At 42.6% G+C, this 22828-nt stretch overlaps 1 protein-coding gene across 1 annotated transcript in view; it reads right to left on the reverse strand.

Annotated features, from left to right (window-relative positions):
- Window positions 1-17399, reverse strand: part of magi2a (membrane associated guanylate kinase, WW and PDZ domain containing 2a) — a 45212-nt gene extending 27813 nt beyond the window's left edge. The window contains exons 1-5 of the mRNA XM_010797628.1: window positions 17384-17399; window positions 13735-13792; window positions 12432-12553; window positions 9917-10099; window positions 4915-5589 (exon numbers count right to left, since the gene is read on the reverse strand). Coding sequence (XP_010795930.1) covers window positions 4915-5589; window positions 9917-10099; window positions 12432-12553; window positions 13735-13792; window positions 17384-17399 — 1054 coding nt within the window. The remainder of the gene's footprint in view (window positions 1-4914; window positions 5590-9916; window positions 10100-12431; window positions 12554-13734; window positions 13793-17383) is intronic.
- Window positions 17400-22828: the final 5429 nt, after the last annotated feature.

A 22828-nucleotide genomic window follows, 5' to 3' on the forward strand; every position in this document is an offset into this window, starting at 1 on the left:
CTTCTTTTCTTCCTCTACAAAGCAGACCTTCACCTCAGGCCTGCACGCTCCGCAGAGCGACCTCTGGTCCTACACACGACCAATCTGAGGTCAAACCAGGCCGCTGATACATAAGGTGCATTCTACTCACCATGCTACTAGAAAGGGGAGTCTATGGAAGTGTGCAAAATGCAGCCTTGGGATGTATGTGATAAAGAGGTGCTCCTGGCTGGTGTGTAGGTGTGTGAATCAAACCATGTGGCTCTTGTGAGTGTGTAGGCAGGCGGCAGTGAGGGAGGATGTTGGCGCAAAGCTAAACGAACGAGTGAACAAGCACAAAGTCTCGGCTCAGCTAATTACAGCCCTGTGCGTCTGCTGGTGTGGCACAGCCCGTTAATGGTCTAGATAGCCACTAATGAGCCACTCAAATGTAAGGCATGGCTAAATATCATAACTATATTACAAATGTGGGGCTTTCAAGCTGGTGTGGCTGAAATGACAGGATGGTTTGATCATCAATGGCTCATTGTTTGGACGGTGCACTGGCCGTCAGCTTGACAGTCATGCCTCTCCTTGCATGGCGAGTTCTTTGGGATTCATGACACATGCCGGGGGGAAGACAGTTAAAAACGAAAAAAATGGTCAAGCGAAAAATATCCACATCTTTAGGATACCACAGCATAAAGGTCAGCTATATATTTTGTGGAATACACTTATTTGCCTTCTTCTCGAGGCTCTCGATTTGAGAGAATCAATAGCATTCTAAGCTTAAGGGTGGAGGAGGGGGAAACAGTTAGCCAGGCTCTTCACAAAATAACTTCAAAAAACCAGGTTATTTCTTTCTTTCTTCTCTGGAAATATTATTGAGAAACTTTTAAGTGTTGTTTCTTCCCCAAAATCTTTTAAGCGAGAGAGCAGATCTCATGTTAGGATGGTGACAAAGACTTTAAAAGAAAGAGCAGCAAGCATACCACTTTTCTTCATGATTGTGATGATGATTATAACTGTCACAGAGTGCTGGTGGTAATGATTTATTGATGCCTAAAAGCAACATGTAGTCTGCATTACTACAAAAACCTGCTGCAGCGCTCTTCGGCTCTCTACTGTGTCCATGACAACATCAAAGTAAGCAAGCCAACTCTCTCCGTTTTTAATTCACAATCTTTTTTTTCTTTCGTTTAAACATCACTTCTGAATCCATTTCCAAACGTCTCCCGTCCTTTTGTTGAGACCTGTAATTATGATGAAGCTCAATCTAAGAACCTTTTTCGCCTCCAACCCTTTGTGATCCCTGATGCTGGACATTTGGAGTGTATCGTCATAGCAACAGCTCCCAAAAAATAGCCATAACAGTATTGTTGGGTAGTGGGAGTAATGGCAGCGCTATTGTTGTCAAAACCTCCTTCACTCCTTGAGACCAGATGCAAACCGCCATTCAAAACAAAAACTCTGTCATGCAGCAATACGCACATTGGCACACTTTTAAACGTAGTCAGCGTTCAGCGCTCCTTCAATCCTACGCTTCAGATTGCGTTTTCAGTCAAAGTGATGAGAAATGCTCGCTCCCTGAACTCACAAGTCGGAGGAGACAGTGCCAAAGAAATGAGCGTAACAGTTGTTTGGATTTAAGTGGGTCGCCTCTTTCTGTGCTACACTGACCAATGAGCACAAGCACTTCAAAGCCAGCTCAATTAGCCTGTGTGGCCAGAATCCAGTGGTCTAAAGGAGCGGGCCAAATGGGGGTCTGTTAAGAGCGGCAACATCATTCCAGCAGCATGGTGAAGGTTTTATTACAATGGGTAATAGCTCGGCTAAACGCTCCAAGCTGCCCCTTTCTGAGGAAGTTGGGTGTGAAAAGAGAATGGGCTGCAACTCAAACCTCACAGTGGAGGCAGTGTGCACTCTAATGAGCTGTATTATGGGGCTGAAAAGGGTTGTTTATGTGGGCATAATGACCGCATGACAACTTCTCTGACCGTAGTGAAGGAAACAACTGCACCAAAATCCAAATCTCTACTGGAATAACTAGCAGTTATTCTAAACAATTATTCATTAGATTGTCTTGCAGATTAGGGGACTGTTGAGACTATTTCGGCTTTGAAAGTACACAATAATGACCAATGTGGCTGGACATTTATAGGGGAGTTATAGGGAGGGAATACTCAATTATAAGATTTGTTGTAAATGAATATCCTGTTAGTTGACAGTTATAACAATGAATGGTTTAACAACACTAAGACACAAGTAGGGGGTTGAAGTAACTACCTATTGTGGTACCATTATCTTCGTGGGTCTGCAGCCTTTTTGCTTGTTGCTCCCTAAACCAAACATCTCTATAATAATCCAGTGAGGTTCAAGTGTAAATTGATTTTCCCTCCTCGATTAAACAACCCCCCAAAATATGTAGAAATCACACAACATCAAGATTTCTCTGTTGAGGACCGGTCCTGACTCAAGTTGGGAACCCACTGCTCAAATCAAAACGTACTGCATTAACATTTTACAGTGTGTGGGAAGGAGGGACAACTAAAGCGGTGAAAGTCTACAAAGTTAACACCACAAGACCTTAACAGACAAAACAGCTCATTAGCTTGGTCACATCAAAACATATAGACACGTCTTTCTCCTCAGTCCCACTGTCCTTGTTATCTCCATCATGAAGGAAACAGTTAGCAGAGAGAAATGACAAAGCCTGTATAGCGACTGTTTTTCACCCAAGAGAAGCTGAAGTCTCTGATCTTAATGAGCTGAAAGTCTCACAGTGTTCATCTGGTTAAATACCCAAATACACCCACCCAGATGGCACGTTGTCTTAGATAGGATTCATCTTTTACACATGCTAGTCTCACAGTCATAGTCAGCCAGGGTGACATTTTTTCCACCCCGAGCACCCACAGCTTGTCGAGTCACAGAAAATCAACAGAAACAGATGTGACACAGCACCCTGGCGTATTGCTACACATTGAAGCAAAGCTATACCCAGTTTTGGAAGAATGAGACGGAAAATAGCACGTAAATAGAGCTGCCACTTTCTCCTCGGGCCAACAGGTTGCTTTTTAGATGGGAGCGCTTGTTTCAACCTTCTAAAGCTTTCCAAAGCCCAGACAGATGGTGGGAGCGCTTGATCGCAGATGGGAGATGTAAGAGTGTGTTTGTGGGGAGTGTGTTGACAGATTGGGGATATTTAAGGTGGTGGCGCAAGACCTTTGACCCCTCCCATGTGTGTACACTTTTCTTTTTGCTGCTGCTTTTGATTAAATTACATAAATATGAATATCTTAAACTGCACCGTCACTTTTATGTTTGTATTTTATACCTGTTTTATATTCTAGCTTTTCCCTTGGCCATGTATTTAAATGTAATAATATAATTGGATTGTTTTGGCATTATATTTTTCTGCATTTGAATGTTTTTTGGAAATCCCTATGAATTTCCTTGTTGTTGAAATAGGCAATATAAATAAACTTGACTCGACTATATTTGGCTGACAACATTTTAGAGGCTTAAATATTTGTATTCATCTCCTTTTATTTTGGTAATGCAATGCTCTGATCAAGGAAAACGAATATTTCCTTTGTCAGTATCTCCTCCTCCTCGTATCTGTTGGCTCCTGGCTCACTGACAGAGACTTGAGCAGCCTAATAAAGAAAGAAATGGCAATACATCTATTCAGAGGCTGACCTTTGTGGGTGAGTCTCAGTGGTGTCTGTGGCACCAGGCAGTTGGCATTATGATTTCTGTGTGACATTAAAATACAGCAACCATGTCACAGAGACAGGTCCTATGTGCTTGGCAGATGAACTCCCCATTTCAAAAAGAAGACAAGCTACGTTTCTAGACAGATGACACAACTTGTGTTCTGTTATTTGAGGCATGCAAATGTTTAGCGTAGACAGGACAGTGAATTTGTCCTCTTTCCCTTTCAATGTCAAAGGCCCTGCCGTTAGAAGTAAACTGTCTGAAGAGTTTCAGCCTTTTCTGAGGAACACAGCCATCTCTACCCACTCTACCCACACTTACAGAGCAGAACACAGTCTGCTACCTGTTGATTCTGCAAATCACCAGCCTGTGTGTGACTCAAAACGAAGAGCAGTGCATAATTATGATTGTCAGAAGGTAAGCCATTGTGAGAAATACAGGGTAGGAAGCACTTTAGAGCCATTTGCAGTCGACCAGCATATTGTTGAAACTGTCCTATTTCTGACAGGCTTTAATTTTGGGACCTTTATTTGTGGCTTACGAGAAAAAGGTATAATCGCCCATACATATGAAACTGGCGTGACAAATACATCCTCAAACTGTATGTGCAAAAAGCATGCAACGTCTATTTGTTTAGCACTCTGAGCTAGGGTTCATTGAGCAGAGTACAAAGTGAAGCGGAGGTCAACTGTTTTTCTCTGAGGGTAAAGAAAAGAAGAATAGAGAGGGCATTTGAGAGCAGCTGCACACCAGTCAGACGCTGTTGAGCACTGCAGGAATGCACAGTGTGTTTCTGCAGCCTTTGGTCGGGACCACACATACAGACGCTACAACAGTCAAAGATGACTTATGAGACAGGCAGACAGATAGGCAGCTAGAAAAGGCAACTATGGAGGAGATGCAGAGAGATTCAATGTACCTCATTCACCAATATCTTCCTAAATCTGGTTTTGAGAAAGGTCCAAAGAAAGGTGTATTTAAAAAGCAGAATGTTTCATACATGTTTTTCTCATAATGATGATTCCCTTGATCTGCAATAACACTTCATGTAAATATAAAACTTTGTGCAATATACTGTACTCTCATGCAATTCATGCTATATTTTTTTCTTTAAATGTATTAACAATCTACAAACAGTAACAGCTACTACCTCTTAAAAAGTGATGTATGTATAATTTGAGTTGGTGAATGAGGCCCAATCTTCTCAGCATCCCTTCCTGCAGCCATGGATCTTACCTGTTCCCCCTCTCTGAATCACCAGGATGGTCTCAGCTCCCACGGCACACTCCTTCAGCAGCTCCACCACCTGTGTGTGAACCAATCCCTGCACGTGTTGCTTGTTAATCTCCACAATCAGATCCCCCTCGCAGAGGCCCGGGCAGCCCTGAGGCTCCAGCACCTGTTTGACCCTCTGGCCCGTAGCGCTGTCCGCTATAGTGAAGCCAAAACCTTCCCCGCCCTTCACCATGGTCAGGGTCAGTAGTTCCCCCTGGGTCGCTCCTGACGACGCCATGGAGACGCTGTCGGGAGGTGTGGTCCCGGTGGTGGGAGGCAGCGAGCCGTCTAGGTGAGTGTCCCCCGGGTGAGGGGTGAGCAGCTGGGCGTTGACCTGGTCCTGGCCGGGGTCCGTGACAAAGCGGGCCGTACGGGACAGATAGTCCAGGTAGTTGTCGTAGCCCGTCCTGCCGTTCACCATGAGGGGCCGCTGCTCCATGATGCCCAGCGGGGAGATGATGGTGGTGGTGGTGTTGTTGGTGTTGCCGGCCTCCTCTGGGTCGTAGGGCAGAGGGTAGCCGCGACAGAGGACCAGTGTGACGCTTTGGCCAATCGGAACCGACTGGAAGAGTTTGACCACGTCGGCGTGGGTGGTGCCCAGGACGCACACATCATTGATGTAGACAATGACATCACCTGCAGACAAAAGGAATGACAGATAGGAACACAATGGTTAGGTGTATTGGCTGGAATTTGAATCACATATTTAAAAGAAGTAACATCACATCATTGGTTGGTGGAGTACCATTTCAAAGCGGTGAGTTTGGCATTTCGACCTTTAAATTCTTGTTTTTTCGGAGAAAGTAGTGCTATTTGTGGACAAGAGGGCGGAGCTGTTGTTTGGTGATCAGGCACGGGACACAACATTTTCTTGTGATAACTGAAACATGTTGATGAAATTGACATCAAATCAAATGCATATCACAGTTTGGAAGATGACATTTGAAACTGAACTCAAATGCCAAATGAAGGAGACTGACAGTGAATGCAGAGATAAAAGCTAAAACTGTTGAGTTGAAGGATATTATAGAAAAGGGAGATATGATGATGTATAATATGCCTTATTCAAGAGCTATAGCTGTATGAATGAGAACAAATCCATGGCTGTTTCAAACGTTTTCAATTTGAATAGCAACTTAATCTGTAACAATGAATATGTATATACTATGTATTTACATAGTCAACCAAAATAATTGTAACAAAATAGACCAAAAGGTGAAGTCAGGACCAAGCCAGCTGTACAGCACATCAGCACCATCTCTCTGATGTCCCTTACAGCTATAAACAATTCTACAGAAAAACATAACCATAGATGTCTTGTTTCTTATCTGCCTCAAACAATAGTGCTGATGACAAGTGACTCAAATATTTGCCTTTTAAGGGGCCAAGTGCTTTTATTTGCTCGCTGCAATATACTGCATTGTAGATAAAACCAAGCTGACAATTAAACGCTCCCACACAAAAGCGCTCCACATCCAGGCTTATCTTTGTCTTAACCAGATTACTCAATATTTGGTTAAGTGCTCCGCTTTTTAAAACACTGGGCACGGCAAGGCACCATCCACTTTAAAGTTGGACAAACAGCATTACCAAAGTTGATTATGAAAACAATTATTTTATAATTGCAGATATAATTGTCATGCTCTTTAGAAAGAGGGCAGTGTGGATGTGTGAGTGTGTTGCAGGGAGAGAAAGAGGAAACACAAAGATGTGTTGTGATTACCAAGCTAAGCTTTAGTGATTGACCCTCACCTTGTTAACCTCACTCTCCATGCTGTCCAATTCTCTGAACGTGAGCAGGAGACTATAACAGCACTGACGGCTGAGTCAATGACACTATTTCTAAAACAACATGGCAATGCCTGTCCTGGATTGACTGCTGAAATGGAGCTGACCCCTCTGAGTGACAACAGGAAGTTGAGATATCTCTGAAATGTTCTCTCATTGTAAACAGACAAACGCTCACTGAGTTTGAACGCTGCGCCGGTATTGACGGAGCCGGCTCACACCTCGAAGCAACGTGACGTGAGGGACTTTTTAATTAATCTGGGTAAACACGGACGACATTTGCCTTGGGCACCAGTGTCACAATCAATAGTTGAGCACACTGGCAGAGAACAAATGATGCTGCTGTGACCTTAAAGCACCCTCTCTCTGCCCATAGATCTCATTATTTACGACCGGGGAGGAATACAGAGAGATATAAGGTGGTTGACAAATCTTGTCAAAAACCACGCATGTGCACACAATACTACAACAAAACATATTTTTCTAACCCTAGAAATACCTTGCCATGAATAGTTGTTTTACGTCATACATACATTACATCATAGTCATGGCATTGTGATCCCAGTGCTTTTTTATAGTAGCAAAAGCACTATGAGAACTACCACCCAGTTTTCTTCGTGGGCCCCTTTAAGATGGCCGACCGTGAGATAAAATAGGAGGGACATCTCTCACACTCTATATACACTTGTGGTCTCTTTGTTTTTGGAAAGTCCAAATAGACATCTCCCTCCAAACTATGTCACAAATCCTTTTTGTTTCATCCCCATGCATGTTGCTTCGGCATGTCAAATAAATCGAAAGCTTGACAGACATGCACTGTGGACTAAGTGTCACGCTATTTAGTGAGAAGCACTACACAGCCTTTCAGAAATGCCTGCACCCTGCTGAGACTCTGAACGTCTCGGTTAGCGCGGCCTCACCTCGGATAGACCTCTCGTTACGCCGACAGACACTTGAACACACCATTAGCCGGAGATGAATCTGTCATAAGGAATATGCAAGGATGGGACAATGGGAGATGAATTATCAGCGTGGGCCTTGTTCCCAGAGAGTGGGGCATGTACGGTTAAGGACAGTGTGATTTAGAGTAGATGAGGAGGTTTATAAATGATAGAGGGGCCGGTTTGGTGGCCATGAGTGTGTTTTAGTCTCAGGTTCGTATTTTGACATTTCTGTGCACTTATGAGAGGCTGTAATTGTGACTATATGTAATATTTAAGCTGAAGCTGAGGTAGGCTTTTTTTTTTGCGTCATTGTGCAAAAATGATATAGCTACCTTTCAGAATAATTGTAGTTGAAGTAGTCCGTTTGATAACTAAGCTTATGCACCTCCTCTGGGCTCTGGTCTTTCAGAAAGAGTGTCTTCCTATTGGCTGTTAGCTTAGACACCAAACGGTGTTATATTAGAACAAAAAACAGTCTGATTTTAAGTTTTTTTATGATAGTCGACCTGGTAAAAATAAAGAATTTAGACCAACATGCCTCTCTCATTGTCGCATCTCACAGCTATCATCCTCCTTACGCGATACATAGTATGGATTTATAAAAGATGACAGCGATCAGTAAAAATGCCTCAGCGTGATATCTTTTGTAAATAGAACACTCACTGTATTTGCTTTATGCTCAGCGAAACTGCACTGCTGAATAAGTTATACAGCAGTTATACTCTCCAGTTTGAGACATACTTTACCAACAAACCCTCTCCGTTTTGTGTTTGCCTCTGGCCTCCAAACTAAGCCTCTCCACTTTAAGCTAACATAGATCCGTATTCCACAAAAACACTTCCATTGTGGACAAAAAATACGTTCTACAAAACCACAGAATATGTTGGACAAAACTGCACTGCATGTGGTCTAGCAGTCATACATCTGATATTATGAAACTTTTACAATAAATAACTTGAACATGTTTCCCCTGCTTGTGTGATCACGTCGTGGAGACAGCCAGGAGGGGTCATGAGGAGAAAGCGGCACAATTACCCATCTGGAATTGAGACTTTCACACCTCCGCAGGCCTGGCTTTACGTCCGTGTGAGTTACTGTGATGGAGCTAGCTCTGTTACTGGAGAAGTAGGACACAAAATATGGGGAAGGCAAAGAGCGGGGGGGGGGGGGGTGGAGGCTGGAGGCTGGAGGGTGAGATAGAGATGGAGAGGAGCTGAAGGGAGAATGGGAGAGGAACAGGGGGAATGGGTTGTGGAGGTTGTGAGAGGGATTTGATAGTTATTTCTGGGGAAAGAAAACGTAAAAAAAGAAAGGTGGTATTCGAAATGAAAGAGAGGAGGGGCTGCTAAAGGAAGTTAGCATTGTCAGGACAAGCTTTATTAATCATCAGGGGAGCTACTTTTGGCTTTTGCGGCATCACTTTAATAAAAGAACGTTAACGACCCTGAAAGAAGTCACGATAACAATTTAGAATAAGTATTCCAAAGTGCTTTGGAGAAGATGACTTTCAGAGACGGCTGTACAGAGCACACTCTGAGCAGCTTACTTTACATGTGACAAATGACCACTATGATCTCTGTATGTGTTGCAGTGTATATACATAGCGACATCACTGCATGCTGAGCGCTGACACTGCATTCCTATGACCTTTAGTACAGCGGGTCCATCCCAGAGTGTGTGTGTGTGTGTGTGTGCGTGTACACTGCAGTTCCACTCCCATGTGGCCACAGCCAGAGACACGGTGCTCATAAAGTCCCTCTTATGATTAATGGAGGAACAAAACCACACACACACACACACACACACACACACACACACACACACACACACACACACACACACACACACACACACACACACACACACACGTCGCCTTTTGAAGTTGAAGTGGAAGCGACATACATCCTCGTGTAAGCTGCATACTGTGTTCATATTAGGGCGAGTTTAATTTAAATTGACTATATAGGCTGAAGTACATAAAAAAAGGGAACGTGGGATTGTGTAGGGCGTAGAAATCTTAAAAATGTATGCAATTGTTTTGATTTATGCTGATAAATGCACCAAAAGCTTCTAAAAGGGTCATATAAGTATTTTTCTGATATTTGAAGGGAATACATTAATTATTTTCTGGCCATTGACTGTGTGCTCTCATGTGTTTAGTGTTTTACGCTTTCAGGTATTTCAATAGAGTGGTTGGATAAAGGTAGTTGATAAAAACGCCCAAAGCTTACCTGTGACCATCTTCCCGTCAGCTGCGGCAGGGCCATCGGGGATCACGCTCTTCACCTGGAGGAATTCATCAGGCTCATCACCCCCGATGATAGTGAACCCGAAGCCCATGTTGCTCTTTTGGAGTGCCGTGGACAAGAAACTGCCTTTCAGCTGAGTGGGGTCCCGCGTGAACAGCGGCTTCTCTATAAAGGACACATAAACAAACACATTAACAGTGTGACACTGTGAAGCCTTCATAGCAAAGGTTAAAGGGAACTTAAAGCTGGTGCAGGGCAGTGCTCACAGGGTGGGGGCATGGGTGAAGCTTATCCAGAAAGATATGGGTGTAGCCACAGGAAAACTGGCAGGGGATGATCCTAAATGCGAAACAGCGAACTTGGACAGAGGAGGGTCTTTGGAGCGGAAAGATGCGGGCTACAGTGCAAGGTTCAAACGCAGCATCCCTCCCAGGGCACCCACTAAACTTGTATCTGTTCCTCTCCTTCCATGCTGGGTTATGGTGGGCACAAAGGGGGGCAGAGAGCTTCAGTGATGCAGGTCTTCAGTCCCATCCCAAAGAATACCAAGGGAATGGCAAAATTTGGCAAGTGACATGCTGTCAATCAGGGATTAGCTCCGAGAAAAGATGGTTGACAGGGTTAGGGAAGAACTGGGAGATTGGCGAGCAAGGGGAGAGCTGGGGGATTTCTGGAGGAGGGGGGCATCTTGTGTAGAAATGAGAGGATCTCAGCCAACAAGCTTAGTCACACTTAACCAAGTCTCCCATTGTTGCACCTCAGAGGGAGACGTGGCTACTGTGCTAGTTCACTTCCTTTGTTTGCCGTCACTGGTGCAGACGCAGACAGAGTGATTACACTCTCTGCCTGCTTACGCCAGGCGATAAGACACGTCCTGGTTTACGATACTCACACAAATCCTTCAACTGCCTCAAGCGGGGAAAAAAGCTTGCTTGGGAGCTAGCATGCTTACAGTAACTAGCGCAAGCAGCCATGACAACGACAGTCAGTCTCCTTCTCTCTTGGCCTACTTACTGACAAAGTGCCACAGGGAGTAGGGGCTACAGACAGGCTGCTCTAGCACAGTGCAGGCGGAGGCGTGAAGTGGCTGCCGCTGCGTCTGCTGGTTCTGGTGGTGGGGGCACGTATTCATCCGCCGAGTCAGGAAGCGGCGGAGCGGGGAGACGTCGGTGGAGGAGGACGCAGCATAAGCGGCGGCCCTGCGACCCAGCGTCGGCGAGTGCGAGAGGTCGCTGAGGCTGTGGCACCGCTCGGGCAGTGGGCCCGCCTGAACTCGGGGGGGTCTGGGGAGGGTTGCACAAGGGCTGGCATCCTCCTCTGGCATCGATATTTAAAGGAAAAGGAGGAGGATTGAGGGGTTGGGAGAAGGAGGAGAGAGAGCCTCACTGAAAATGTACACAAAGTGTAACCACGGAGACAGGCTCTCGGAGTACTACGTTACTATGGAAACAAACCTCCACTTCACCAGTCCAGACAGTTTTTGTCTAGCAGTTCGTCGTACTACTGTCGGTGGAGTGAGCGCTGGAATCAGGTGGCAACAATTAAACAAAACGATGAATCACATTCCAACCCACACGTTCACTATTTATAAGACCCACAAGTATTATTAGCAGTTCCTCCAGAACACAGGGGACCTGTTTGACTGACGCTGGAGAGTGATCTGCTGTCAAACAACATAGAAGTATACCTGATTAACGAGCAACATGCAGGTGGGGGCTATATGATGAAATACAGTATATACTGTAGGCAACAAGTGTGCATCTATTTTCTTCCTGGACGAAGGCTATTCGGTAAACAAGGAAATTGTGTCCCATTTGGTTTCATATTGTGCATAATGATACTGAATAATATACAGTGCATGTTTTGTCTGAGATTTATGAATTATGTTTTAGATAGGAAGATCTTTATTTCCTTATTTGCATTATATGATTCTGTGGTGTATTGAAGGCAAATATTCACATGCATGACACAGTAACAAAAATGTCTTATAGAATTCACTGATACAAGTACAATTATTTGAGTGTTATTTTTAACGCTGCTCTTGTGATATTAAAGACTTCCTATAAAACCGATGAATTAAAGAATTTAGTGACATTGTTTGACTCAAATAAAAAATGAATTTAGTTTTCATTCTTTATTGGCCCATAGTCACTATAAGTTATACAAAAAACCTCACAGATTCAACCGATGAGTTGTACATTTATTTACAAATAAAGGTTTATAAAACTGTAAAAATCACTATTTGTAACTTGATTCTTTGGAGGAGAACCTCTGAAGATCTTCACTTACAGTATTATAACTGTTTTTTTCAGTTTTAAATAAACCTGGTCATAATACAAGCTAATAATAGGATGTATTGGCCTGGACTACGACACTCTCCCTGTCAAAGATAACTGACTAAGCTAGAGCGCTTAGCTTTGTTGTCATAGATCGATACTCTACAAACATACAGACAGATAATAAATATGAATATTGCCTTATAATGTGGTGGTCTTACCTCTGTAGATGGTGGGGAGGGGCAGTGAGGACAGACCCTGGCTTTGCATCTGCTGCTGCTGCTGAACTCTCCTTTTAGCCTCCAGGACGGGATTCTCAAACTGGGTCCTTCTATTTATATGGCTACGATGATAAAAAGAAAGAGGAGGAGATTTTAGATTTCACACTATCCTGCTGCACCCAAATAAGCCCCCCTATCTGCGAAGATCAAAACTAAAAATCCTGGCACAGCAGCAACTGTGATGATTAATTAAACGGCCGGTCCCCAGGTTATGTAACTGAGCCGCAGAGTGGCTTTGCTCAGTGAAATAAGAACAAACGATTGATCCTGGGCTTTCCTGCCCAAAGAATCAGCCAGAAGTATATGAAACAGTGACTGGTGAAAACCTACACATGAAACAGTGATTTTCCTTTAACATCCCACACTGTTCTTAATTTAGTTTGTAAGGGGGACGATAGTCAACGGTGGCAAATACTGTCATTTTCCAGTGCGAAATAATTAGTCATCATTGGATACTTCCCGTACTCCTTGAGGCCACACACACACACACACACACACACACACACACACACACACACACACACACACACACACACACACACACACACACACACACACACCTTATCTTTTAATGAACACCCCAGAATCACTGTGCTAATTACAAAACAGCTTGACTATATTTGAACATACTTACATAATTTCAAGGTCTGGCAACTTCTTTCATGATATTTACATGAAGCCAAAGTGAGACAATGAGAAGTTTTCCAGGGGGAGAGTGCAGTATATGAGGCAGTGAGTAGACAAGTGTCTTTCCGGAGGTTTTTCTTAAGCAAAGTCGAGCCAAATGACTCCCCCTGACTGTCTAAAAATAGATCCCGGTCCCTACTCCGCCCGGGAGTAGAGAGCACCCAGCCAAAGAAATGACACCTCAGCACAGGGAGGGGACATGCATTTCAATAGAGAGGACTGCAGCAGTGAACACACACACAATAATATGGATGAGCATACATGCAGGATGTTTAAATAGAGACATTAATGGCTGCTTATGAGCTAATCTACAGATATAGATGCAGTGCGTGTCTCAGACAGAAAGATAACACAGAATTATGGATAAGCACACGCGGACAGACAAACTTCCTCCTGCAAACAAACTGTGATCCGTCAGGAGGCAGACAGAGAGGGAGCGGCTGCTTCCTGGCTGCAGCGCCTGTCTGCTCCTAATAAATAGGATTAATACAGCACCACCGGGCAGCATTGAAAATCAAAAGCAAGCCATTACATATTAAAGATGTACACGACTTACTCCACATAGTAGCTGCCGTAAATGGGGTCATCGATTTTCTCCCAGCCGTACGGAAGCTCTGTAAAAAAAGAAAACAACAACATTAATGAAGGGCTTGTTTATGCAATGAACTTGCAACAGAATATTGATCTTGCATGAAAAACATCTTTGTGGCAGAATAAGTCTACAGCGTCAGTTTAATTACCAATAATTTGATGGTGTGATAACATGCTAACTGGAGGGATTGCTTTTCTGTCAGAGCGGGCCGTATGATCAGGCTTGTGAGTATTCTGAAATCTTATCTTGTATAAAAATTGCATGGCGACAAGACAAGATATAAAAAAGTGTTTTCTCAGCAGCTTGTCACATTGATTGATTTAAAGAGGACTCTTTTAACACTGCTCATAAAATGCATCCCCTTCCAATAGAAACTTGCAAAATAACACCAAATATTGATAGATCTTGTGGCTGAATTTACATCAGTAAAATATTTATGGCCTGCATCTCTTCCATGCTGTAAATATTGTGTTTTGATGTGAGAAAGTTGCATAGATTAAGATCTTAAACTAGAGCAAGCACAAACACTAAGGCTACCAGATAGCAACTGGTACTCTTTTTTTATCAGTGTTTCACAGTTTGACACTGAATACTACAAGACCGTTTGTCATTGGTCATTACTGACCAATGACAAACAGCACAAATGGCGTGGGAAACATTCGAAAAACAACATGCACATTTTTTGCAACTACTATTTACCAAACAATAGCTAGCATGCTCATATTTGAGAATTGGCACTTAGCACAACGTTTAATTGAGGCTGTGGGGAATGGCATTCGTTTGAAGTATTTGGTCTTTATCCAGCACATTGAGCGACCTAAAATCTTGACCTCAAGGTGACACTAAATGAAAAGTAAAATGATCCCCAAAGTTTTTTAAATGTATCCTCAAGGGAGCTTGAACATCTGTTGTGAATATCACTGCAATCCATGCAATAGCTGTCGAGACATTTTACTCGCAAATGTCAACCTGTTGGTGGGACCAGAAGAAAAGTCAGAGGATCACCAAATCCATTAAGATTCATCCTCTGGGAATCAAGAATGTCTGTAGGAAATATCATGGCAATCCATTCAATGGTTGTGATATTTCAGTCTGGACCAATGGACCATTGTTTTCATCAATAGAGTCAATCCACAAGCATGGGTAGAAAGTGCTAAGATGTAGCTTGAAGTTTGCCAAAAGTAACTTTACAAAAGCCCTGTATGACTGCAAAGGGGTAGATATACAGTATCTGCCCTCTCAGCCTCTTTTTATTTGTGGGCTGTACTGCAAGAACATACTGCCTTTGTTCTCAATGATCAAAGCTCTTCCTCACACCTCCGACAGCTATCAGTCACACTGGACATGATTTTTAAAGTTTCTCTCTCCTCTATCCTTTGCCCATAGCTCACTGACAAATTGCAGCTCTTCACAACATGTCTGATAAGGAGTCTCCCTGTTTGCTTCCCAGGCTAAGAGCAATTAGCATTTAAAGCATATTCCCAAATGCACAAAGTGTTTTAGCATAATAGCATGATTATTCAAAACTAAGTTGGTTACATAGTGTGAGAAACCAAAGTAGTATCCAAGCTGAATCTGGCACTGGAGCTTGGGGACACAGTGTGTTCCATTGCAGCTCGGCTTTAAAGTCATACCAACTTTGATTTGTGACAAAGTGAAGTTAATCAGGATGAGAACGAAGATAGGAGCCGGGAAAATGTGTCCAGATCAGAAAGGGAAGCAACCAGAGAGCGCTAAAGCTCCTCGAGGCTGGAGAAACACACACAGACAGGCATACAAACATACAAAATACTGTATGGTCATCGCAAACATCGATTACTACTGCTGGGCCTGGTTAACATACTCAAGGGATCGCTGTGCATCCATCACATGCAAAGCGGAAATATCAAAACAATGCTCGTGCACGTGCCATATGCTCCTCTGAACCCCTGCCCCCATCCCCTCAAAACAAATGATTAAACTTTCAGTAGGAATGGCTATTTTCTGCCAGCACACTCACTAAAATGCATAACACACACATGGTTGAGAGTGATATAACAGAGTGGTGCTGCGAGCAGGTTGACAGCCCCTGGGAATACCTCCTGTGAACACTGCAACGTTCCTTAGCCCCATCTCCTCTCATTAAATATGAAAGAGAGTGTTTCATGTTCTCACCTTTACTGGGCAACACACACAAATGCACACACACGTTACTCACTCTCTATCCTTTTTGCATATGCACACACACACAGACACACACAAGTGCAGGAGATCAAAGGGCTGTCTGATTTTAGGAGTCTTCCTACGAAAAGCTTTTCCATTAAAATGTCCACATGTGGAGCTGCAGGAAGACAGAAGTGCCTCTACAGACCAAGCAGCACACAGACTTGTTCAGACATGAAACAAAAAACATTAGAACACCAAAATGTCAATTATAAATGTTTAATGTATAATTGCATTGTTGCTTCCACCATCTTTAGTGATGTCACTGTGGTCCAGAATCTCAGCAATTAAAGGAAAGGTTCAACATTTGGGCAAATGGGGCATGAGAAGATTGGTACCCCAATGTCTGTTTGTTTTAGTATGGATTTGAACCCAGGAGGTGATTAGCTTAGCTTCGCTTAGTTTATCTTAGCGATGAGATTAGCTACTAAAACAGCTAGCCTGGCTCTCTTTTGAGTTAGTTAGAATACATATAATATGCTTAAATATGGTGTTCATTTGTCAGGATAAGGGGTTATTTTATATTTATGGGAGAGCCCAGAAAGCAGGTTTATTTTGTTTCTTGTCTTTCTGTTAAGCTAAGCTAATCACACCATCGCACACCATGCCTCAAGCTAAATACTTCAAGTAAGAATATCTAACTTTTTATGTTAACGTGGCCACAGTAATTGTTTAAATTGACTATTAGGGGGTCATATTCATTTCTAAAACATAAAGTAGCCCAATAAGAGTTCTTAAGGACTGATGCAGTTAATTACAAACTATTATCTTGCTAGTTTTAGCATTAGCATTATTAGCAACATTGCTCACATTGGATACTCAAGAGAAAGTAGCAGTAAAACCAATGAGTGTATTTACCTAAAAGAATAGGTGCATTTTGGTAGTTATGAATTTAACTTTTTATCCATGAGAGAATTAAAGTGCTACATGTTATTTCCAAAGCCAATACCGCTTGCTTCAACAGATGTGTTATAAGCCTGCTCATGGACGCCTTGACTCTTTTCTACTGATACTGTTTTTCGATGTTTTACAATTTAAACAAATACAACATCCTGTAATTGCAACCTGCGGCTACTGTGGCCGATTTCCAGAAGTATTGACACACACACACACACACACACACACACACACACACACACACACACACACACACACACACACAATAAATGCTGAACCTAGGTTGATCGTCTCTTTGCTTACTGTCTTTTCCTTTGGAGTGTGGCTCAATAACTCTCTGTCTGCAGCCTTCAATAGAAAGCTAACTTGGGACACGGAGAGAGTCAGAGTGTGTGCCATATAAAGTCTGCACCGCTTATCACTGCTTCGAGCCCCGAAGCGAGTGGAAACATGTTTGCAATCTCTAGTCATGCCACAACCTCCATCCTGCACTCACAGGTGGAGGGCCACTTACTGCCAGCAGGAGGCATCCTGGCATCTTCCCCACATTCACTCTCCCTCAGTGCCACTCGACAATAATACCTCCGTTTCAACTCATTCCCCCTATTTCTTCTCTGTTTCCATCTTATTCCTTCATCTCATCTCATCTCACATAACAAGCCTGTTTGAAGTTTCAATCTCAAAAGCGGGTGCATTTCTTATTCTGCTTTTTCTAATGTGGTCTGGGGAGCAGGTTGTATATCCACACAGCCCACAGACACTGAGGGATTTACATACGTCGGTTTCCTTTTTTCATTTGTTCTTTTCATCCATCTTTTGAGGAGGAAACCAGCTGAACTGAATTATTTTCAATGCTTCAAGCATTTTACCGGTGTAAAAAAAGGAAAGTCCTTTCTTGGTGAACACTGCATTGTGCTTGGCTTCATTCCTCATGTCACCTTTGCATGCAGCACACATTGCAACAGTGAGTTTACTCAGAAAACCTCCAGCCTGATGAATGGAAGTTTCTACTGGTCAATACGGGCACAAAATCCATGGGTGATGTTTAGGAACGCTGATTTAAGAACAAACAATAGACAGCACACTGCATGGAAATAGTAGTATAGTATTAGAGTTCTGAACACATAAATGGAGTTAGTATGCTGTTATAGTGAGCAGTGGTTTAGTCCCAATTAATCCTCAATTATATAAACCTCAAACTAATATCTCTTAAAAGCAACCACAGACAAAGAGCCGGACCAGCCGTAACAATTTTGACCTGACCACCAGAAATTCAACTCATTTAGAATTGTTTGCACCTCATTTCATGGTAATCCACCCAATAGAGAGATATTTAGTCTGGATCAAAGTGGTGGCAGACTGATATCATGCCCGAAAATATCTCAATGATTCTGATCAAGGTTCATATGCTGTACGGCTTATTCTCTTTCTCAAGGACAGCATTGTTTTTCCAAGACAAGGACTGTATGTAACTTAATAATGCCATTTCATCTTCATTATTATCGTCACATTTGATCTTGTTAGTTTGGAGCTGTTATAGATAAAGTTAAGTAAGATAAAGCCAGCAGACCTAATAGGTGTACAGTAATAGGGTATTACATTTTGTGTTTCTGTAGCAGGGACACAACCTGCTGCCCGCCTGAACATTAATACTCTCAGACCACCTGTGAATTCAATTGCCACCATGTTCATAGTGATATATTGGGGTGTTTGGAGAAAAAATGAAGCCATTTATTTTAGGATTATCCAAGGTTGCAGGTCCACCGTGAAAATCTGCACACAATGTACCAATGGAAACCCCAACTAGCCTTCTTATGGCTTTAACACCCTTACTGTATTTAGAGTACACACAACAAAGTGCTTGATGATCCTTATTAATATTACTTTGCTTTTAGGAAACATATACAGGGCTAAAAGGACAGTGTGACTCAGACATGATATTTTCAGAGGATCTAGGTGCTGGTGAAAAGAACTGAATATTTCCTCGATCAAAACAGGAACTTTTCTCCTGTTGGTTAGCCGTTATCTCTGTCTACTGTGTCACAATCAAAGGCACAATCAACAAAGTCGCTATGTGCTTTGTGGGAGGCTAACCGGTCCTGTCAGATGTAATATCTTCTGATCCTGGCTGAGCTTGTTGATTGGTAAACATGACTTGACCTGCAGCACGGGCGAAATCGCTTCTTTTGTTTTACTGGAGGGGGTCGGGTGAAGAATAAAAGGTATTTTAAAAGGACAAAGGCTAGACCAGGAGGGTACGATAACCCTGCATGAACACAAGCATGGTGAGGCGATACACATTCCTGCAGATTCACACTGTTGTACTGATCCACAGGTGGCGATGATGTGCCAAAAAACGCAGCAATAGACTTTAAGAATCAGTTGATTGACCTGATAGTCAATCAACCTGACTGATAAGTGATATTTAAAAAGGAATTGCTCCTGTACAAGAGGCAGGTACTATAATGCATTATAGACTGTGCTACTAAAATATGTAATGGTTTTATGAGGAAGCAAATGCATTCAACATATCAAACCTCAACAATACATACATTGAAACAAATTGGTTAAACTGAATGTAAACAGAAAGTTAATTTGTTTTCAAGGAAACTCTGAAACCACTTTTTAATCTCTCATATAAACAAATATATCTGTTAAGTCAATATTTATCACCTAATATGATGACATGGCCAAATGATAAATGCCCATTTTCTCTATACAAGCGGCATCAATGTGTGGATCACAGGCGACCCCGAGTGAAACGTATTTTGGAGATTATAACTTTAAGGTCCATTTACACTACCATAGTGATCTTGCGGTTATTTGTGCCACTTAGATCTTGGTCATGATCTGCATTTAACTGTAGGATATCTTTTTGATTGATATCACACTATGAATGTATTCGGAGTTGTATCATCACAATATTTTTAAAACAAACTCAATACAAAAAAATGATATCATCGAAGTACATCGACGGTAAATAAATACATGGTATTATTTTAGCTATTTGTATTTATGCTGCGTCAGACAGTTTTATTACATGATGCTTGATGTAGTAGATGTGGGTTTAGCAGCAGTCACATTGCTGCTAAATTTCTCAGATTTTCGACACAAGGTGTCATCGATCTCCAAGCTTTAAATTATCGATAGATGTGTCTAGGATCTTAGATCCTACCGTAATCCACTGTGACATACTTCACCGTTTAACAGCCGTCCCGGTGCCAGTACATCTGTACGGGTCCAAGGTGGGAAGAACATCCGTCTCCAGTCTGGGTTGTAAACGGCGACCCGAAAGTTTATATGGCTATGGCCGCCCTCATGTAAAATGACCTTCATGCGTGACGGTCTGGTCAGTTCTCACGGCGGCCATGTGGTACCAATTTTTAGGTCTTCCGGCCACGTTGGGCACTTCGGCCCGGGTTTAAGGTTTCGTGACCTGATACTGGAATTGGATTCGCAACTCCGGAGACCAACATGGTTCGTCTAACTGTTTCAAGACCAATGCCGGACTGGGGTACCCTGCGTACCTGTAAGCGTAAGTTTTTCACTGGTGCCGCGGTTAATGCGTTTTTCGAAATTCCTCCGTAGAACGTCAAAAATAAAAAGATGTAATAGAATTTTGACGGAAACCTTTTAATGTTAAATTTGTTTCACCTTACCGTTCCCTAACTATGCAAGTGCCTCTGTATTCCGTCCTTAGTCTCTTTCCTCCGTTAACTGAGTCGAGAATTTTTATGCGAAATTCCAGGTATGCAAGTTGTTGCCCGCAGGTATTTGTATCGTAATGGTGTCCCTGTGTGGGAGCGCGGAGACTGCGCCGCCATTCCACGGATTTTCTCCTGCAACTCATTCGCTGAACAAATTCCTCGACCAAATAGACATAGATCGTACATAAACGTGGGTTACTGTAGCGTCCATACTTAGAGGTCTCGTCGTGAATACAGCCTCGTTCAACAAGGTTCAGACGGACCTGTCCCATGTGGATGCCTTCGGGAGACTCTTAGTGAGTTTTACTTTTACTTTTATATTTAACTTGTAACGGACGATGTGTGTAACTTAACTCCTATTCTCCAGTTCGATTGATTACTCGAAGCGCTCTTTTCCTCGACAGCAGACCTTGGTGCTGCTCATTGCCACAGAATGAGTTTGGGCGCAAAACACTATGTTAGATGCATTCATCGTTATTTGACATACTATTATCTAAAGTAGCGTAGTAAAAGGATGAAGACAAGGTAGGGTAGACGGATTAGACTTCGTTGAAATTGTAAAACTTTTGGATTAATACGAGTTTAATCGTAAGGTGTTAGTCATAAATTCTGTTTACGGCGGGTGGCATTTCGATTGTCTTAAAACATTAACGAAAATGCGTGACCAGCCTGTAAAATGAGCATAAATTAAAGTTGTATAAATATAAGAAAATCGTTAACTCAATCTGTACTCAACTTATTTTAGTTAGATTAGTTATGCAAAAATAATTTTTGGTTGCCGTCCTTCGAAAATATTTTGGTTAGGTGAAATGAATTAAACGATTGTGGAGTGGTTTACGCGACACGAGGGTGAACACCGGGGTGTCCCTGCCCTGTCCCAAATTCATCTCGTATAAAGTCTACCTTTCACCTTGTCCTCTTTCATACACACGTCGACATGCAAAATTAAAAAACAGTGTATCTCGGCGGTTTATCTTCGTCTTGAAACCTTTTTCTCTTCTTCTCCTCCCTCGTTCGTCTTATTTGGTCCAGTCGTCAGTCTGCAGAAGAAAGACAGAGACGTTACAGGACTATTCCGATGTCGGACACTTAAGGTCAGAAATAAGATGTCGAATTGATAACAGACGAGAGACTTGGTCACCCTGACACGTCCGCCTCAATTTCATTCTGTACTTAAAGAGGTCTCTCGTCCACCGTAAAATTCGGTTCTTTTGTGACAATCTTCTTTTTGAATCGATAACTATTACGTCGTCTTTTGTGTTATCCTTTTGTCTCTTCACTGTTTTTATTGACTAAACAACTGAAACAAACAGTGTCACTCTAGATAACCGAAAATTAGGTAAAAGATTTTGTTGCTTGACTCCTCGGAAACGGTCACCTTTTGTTTTACGTGAATACTCTTATAATATACAGTCACACGATTTAGACAGGGGAGAGAGTCGGAGTTGTTTATGAGTTCGATACACTTATAAGAGTTATAGGACTCGTACAACTAATACATTAAGGGTTTTGTACAGGTGTATGACTCGTACTCACTCGTTATACGTCATCGAGTAACGTGTCGGCATTATCTATTTATACACTTCCAACCGTATATGAGTAAAGTTTGGAAATAAATAGGTCGCACTTTAGGAACTCTTAGTAACTAGAGAAAAAGTTCCCTCTGGACGAGTTCATCAAGGTGTACTTTGTATTTTGTTGTCTTGTTTGTTTTCTCTGTTGGTGTGTTGTGGTGATGTTCCCTATTTGTTAAATGTTATGATAGGTGGGTGAAGTGGTGGTGCCACGGCTTGTCGAGGTTAACACATCTGTAAGGTTGTTCGAAATTTTTAGTAAATCACTGGTCTAACGAGTCAAAGGTAAATAAAAAGTCTACAGGTTCTGTTGTCCTCGACGCGTAGATTTTACGATAGAGGGAATTCTGTCCTTGTCAACCGGAGTTAAGTTATTTTGGTGTCGTACTCTAAGCAGTCGTCATCGGGTGATGTTAAGCGGCACTCTAGTCCCTCGTCTACATCCCTACCCTTCAAAGGATTGTACCCCAAGGATGATATGTCTTTGACATATGGTCACTGATCGGAGACATGCATCACTTGCCAGGGGGGGGGGGGGGGGGGTTTGGCTTTTTACATACGGCACAGACACAGCATCTCATCTAACAAACTTGAGAATTCATTACCGGAGACACTCTAATATCGTCCAGGGTAGAGTCCACTCTTCAACTCGTCACCACTTACACACTCCTTTAGAAA

Source organism: Notothenia coriiceps, unplaced genomic scaffold (genome assembly GCF_000735185.1).
Source record: "Notothenia coriiceps isolate Sejong01 unplaced genomic scaffold, NC01 NC01_scaffold00038207, whole genome shotgun sequence".
NCBI lineage: Eukaryota > Metazoa > Chordata > Actinopteri > Perciformes > Nototheniidae > Notothenia > Notothenia coriiceps.